This window comes from Zerene cesonia, chromosome 5 (genome assembly GCF_012273895.1).
Source record: "Zerene cesonia ecotype Mississippi chromosome 5, Zerene_cesonia_1.1, whole genome shotgun sequence".
NCBI lineage: Eukaryota > Metazoa > Arthropoda > Insecta > Lepidoptera > Pieridae > Zerene > Zerene cesonia.
The window spans coordinates 4,874,173-4,878,663 of NC_052106.1; the positions used below are offsets into that span (position 1 = coordinate 4,874,173).

The 4,491-nt window shown below is 32.6% G+C and overlaps 1 protein-coding gene across 1 annotated transcript; it reads left to right on the forward strand.

The window, feature by feature from the left end:
• Positions 1-3,488: 3,488 nt before the first annotated feature.
• On the forward strand, positions 3,489-4,491 carry LOC119839958 (iron-sulfur cluster assembly 2 homolog, mitochondrial). The gene is made up of 2 exons (XM_038366416.1): positions 3,489-4,009; positions 4,235-4,491. The coding sequence occupies exons 1-2, from the start codon at positions 3,765-3,767 to the stop codon at positions 4,410-4,412; spliced, it is 423 nt and encodes a 140-aa protein (XP_038222344.1). The 5' UTR covers positions 3,489-3,764; the 3' UTR covers positions 4,413-4,491.

A 4,491-nucleotide genomic window follows, 5' to 3' on the forward strand; every position in this document is an offset into this window, starting at 1 on the left:
TTTGCCGATAAGCTCCGCCTTCTGACCGCTGCCGCGCAAAGTGGAGTGGGGTGTTCAGCTCCTAAAACTAGAAATCTCCCAAAAAATAACAACAAAAACAAAGTCTTTTTTGATATCATTTATTTAAAATAAATCTATTCCAGATTAAAATTAAGCACCACATCATTTTACATACATGTAGGGTAGTAAATTGCTTAAAAATTTTAAAATAGTAAAAAAAACAAAATATAAAGAAATTCACTAAAATAAAAACTTTCACATAATCTTATCTTGGACTAAACGGTTGTTTTTCGTAAAGAATGATACGTTAAATTAAAGCAATGTATATTTGAAAAAAGAGTAAATGTGCCGCTATTTTAGATCCGCCGGCCAGCACACCCAGTATTCTCTCTATCTTTGTCTAATTGACATAACTCTGTCTTGCTTGCACTCAGAAGGGAATACACGAGTGTTGCAGTGTTTTAAAATTACTCCGCACTTATGGAGATAAAGCAATGACTTATTTAATGTAAAATTATTTAATGATCACAAATTCAGTTGCAAATAGACTCAGTAAGGTCTTCTTAACCTTAAGTATTATTCAATTACTTATAGAAAACTCGAAACAATTTATTAAAAATCAAAAATATTGTCCGTATTGTCGTATAATCAAAAATTGAGATCATAAATATTATGTAAATATGAAGAGATCAGCCTATTTCTAAGAAGCTTACAAACGCGCACAACGCACTCACAAATAATAACAAGAAACACTCACACATCTTAATCACTTTCCAAACCTGCGCCTCGTTGGCTCCTGAGCTTAAGAAACTTATGACTACGTACGTACGCATACTGTGCAAAATGTCTTCCTCATATGATATTTCCGCTATTTATTTACTCCGATATTTATTATTACTTACTAACAAAATAGAACTTGATATATAATCTTGTATATGGTAGTCGAGTACGCTTCGGCACGAATTGGGTCAGCTTTCACCGTGAAAGTACCTCACCCCCACAGAATACCTAAAATAGCATAATGCTGTGTTTAGTTCGGTGAGTGGAGGAGCCGGAGGCTCATATCCTTTTCCTTACACTTCCCAGTCCTATCCTTTATTCCTCTCTTCAATCCTTTCTTAATCCCTTTCCAATTTGAAGTCGGCAATCCATTTGAAGAGGCGAAAGGTCTACTCTCCAAATGTACATGGGCGGTGGTAGCGCTTACAATCAGGCGATCCACCAGCTCCATTGCCGACGATGACATAAAAAAAATATACGTTAAATATCCCCAAGTCCTTACAATAGGTGTTTTTATTTTTATTATACTGTGTAATTACTGTTTGTTCTTTGGTGAATTTGATTTCATCTTACAATGAAATATATTAAGTAGTTATATAGTTACATTTACCATAATTTACGCTTATTTTTAATTTTTAATTTGACATTTTTGGTTACAAATTATAATATAATTGTAAATTTTTATGTATGTAAGGTAATTGTGAATATTTATTTGATTTATCCAAAAAAATTGTAATCCTTTATAAAATGTATTTTGTTTAATTCTGTAGAAGAGTATATTATGATCACATAGATAGCTTTATGAAATAGTAATGGAGGAAAAGGTACGAACTACGAACTTCTTTGAACAACTTGAACAAAGTATAGTTTATGTAAGTAAAGTCGTACGACTATTATGAATACCTATACTTCATTCTGCTAAACCATGGCTAAAACGAAAACATTATTTAATAGTTAATACGTATAGATAATCGTTAATACATAATATGTTTTTTAATGCATAGTGCATACCATTAGTAGGTATAGAAAAAAAGTCATGTATAAACGAAAACAAATCGAAAAAACCCTAATTTATGCGATAATTATAAAAACCAAATGAACCAAAAAAACCAAGGAAACTCATCAGACTTTATAGAGTAGTGAATATAAAAATACTTTCTTTATATTTTTTTCGTTTGTAAATCTACATCCATGAATATCATATAAACTATTGGCTGATGCCATGTTAATTTAATGTCGGCAAACCGTTGCGGTTGGTATTTGATGCGTGCAAGTAAATAGACTGACGACTGAAGCCTGTGTAGGTGAATTTTGTTATCTATAATGCATATGGAGGACTTAGAAGAAAGCAGTGGCAGCACCAAGAGGTGAGCACCTCGAACTGAAAATTGATAAGTCGGGATTTCGAGACTAGGCGAGCGTGCAGGAAATAAGTTCATTTATCACCACTGCTCAAAACGGTGAAAGAAAACATCGTGAGGAAATCTGCATGTCCGAGAATCAAAAGTTTGACAACATGTGACATCTGCCAACACGCACTTGGCCAGCGTAGTGGATTAGGCACGAACCCTCATAGGAGGCCTGTGTTCCAGCCGTGGGAAAATGTGGGCTGATGATGTTTCTTGAAATATAATTTCATAAAAAAATCAGAGTGATTGCCCGTACGTTAGCATGGGTTTTTAATTAAAAGTAAAAGGCAATCAAGTTGGCATGTATTAGGATACCTTCATTTTTTCTAATTTCTAATACATTGAATCATATCATATATATTATAGGATGTGTATAGGTAAATGTACACTATATATATATACATAGTAATAGCAAAATAGCTCATATTGTTGTCCCCTTAAAAAACTTCAAAGTTTATGAAGCTTTATTTTATAATCCGAGATCTTTTATCTATCAGCTACCTATATCAGTTAACGTTATTACTGCAAATATTAGAACTTACAACCGCCCGGCGAAGGCGAGTAGCTATATATGTGAAAAAGAAGAGATTGATCTACATAGTTTTGATGCAAGAGCGACAGGGATTTATTTTGTGGTAATTTTCTGTTATACGGTGCAGCTACAAGACGATTAAATCGTCAATGTTATCAATTATATAAGTAGCCGCCCAGGCTTACAGCAGGCGGAATACACTATTATGCAGTTGCATATCCAACTTTGAAAGAAATTCGATATTTATCAAATTTAGCACGGACTCAACTATATGTAACACTAGCTGCACCCCGCGGTTTCACCCGCGTAAGTCCGCATCCCGTAGGAATATCGGGATAAAAAGTTGCCTATATGTTGTTCCAGTTGTCCAGCTGTCTACGCAGCAAATTTCAGTCAAATCGGTTCAGTAGTTTTTGCGTGAAAGAGCAACAAACACACACACATCCATACAAACTTTCGCATTTATAATTTTACTAGTAGGATATAGTAGGATAGTAGGATTACACATTCTGAAGATCTGCTGATGGCCGGTAAGTTATAAATTATGATTGATTCCCAGGATGAAGAACATCCCACAACAAATGTTTTTTAAGACTTTTGTACGTGACCCTTTCTCTAGGTTGTTCGTATTGGGAATTTTTGATTGAAGTGATATTATTAATATTATGATATTGTTATAGTCATTAATGTTCTGAACTAATTGCTAGTACATATGGCAACATGAAGCTCAAAATGTTTTGACACTTCCTGACTTTTGTCGGAGACACTGTCAAATGTCGATTTTCTTAATGTCAAATGTCGATTTTCTTAATTTCAAAAAATGATTGACAAATTATTTAAAATATTTATTAAATCTATTAATTATCGATCTGTTATTTAGTTCGCCAATAATTTCCACATACATTTATTGGCTGTATTGTGTTATTTGTGACTAATTTTTGTGTTATGCGTTGCAACAGACGTTGCTTAGATTACGTTTTTGTTGCATAAGTATGATTTATCTGTAAATATAATAATTAAACCACTTGGTATATCATATTAAAATGTTTTCAAAACTCTTTAAACCGTTTAAAAGTCACCGATGTTTTCAAACGTTGAGATATTATAGCAACCAGCAAATACCGGATCCTACTCCAAGTGACGCAGTTGTGCTCAGTGAAACATGTGTAAAAAGACTAAAGGAGCTATGTCATGATAATGTATTTTTGAGACTTTGTGTAGAGAGTGGAGGATGTTCAGGATTTCAATATAAATTCAATTTAGATGATAAACTATCAAATGATGACAAGTATGTACAATTTTTATCATATTATGATAAAAAATTCACAATTGTAAAGCATTTGAATGTCATAAAACTAAGAAATAAACTTAAGCATGTATATGGTTTTCTTAAATGAAATCTTTCTACATGTAGCACTAGTCTATTTATACCATTATGGTTCTTAAAAGTTCATTAATTAAAATTAATTTGTAACAGATACTAAAACTTTTAATATATAAATCTTTGTTTCAGAATTTTTGAAAGAGATGGAGTGAAGGTTGTTGTTGATGAAACATCATTAGAGTATATAAAAGGCTCTACCATAGATTATCACACTGAATTAATAAGATCAGCATTCCGGGTTGTGAAAAATCCAAATGCTGATGTGGGTTGTTCCTGTGGAGCTAGTTTTGCAATAAAAATTGATTAGGTAGCTATTTATTATTTTAAATGCAATAAGTTTGTACAAATGTAGTGTCTAGGATAAATTAAGTAAATTGCAGAAAATG

Bases quoted from the DNA above. Each gene is read 5' to 3' on its own strand.
- LOC119839958 (XM_038366416.1), top strand. From the start codon at position 3,765: ATGTTTTCAAAACTCTTTAAACCGTTTAAAAGTCACCGATGTTTTCAA. The intron at 4,010-4,234 runs GTATGTACAATT...TCTTTGTTTCAG, and splicing joins AAACTATCAAATGATGACAA to AATTTTTGAAAGAGATGGAG.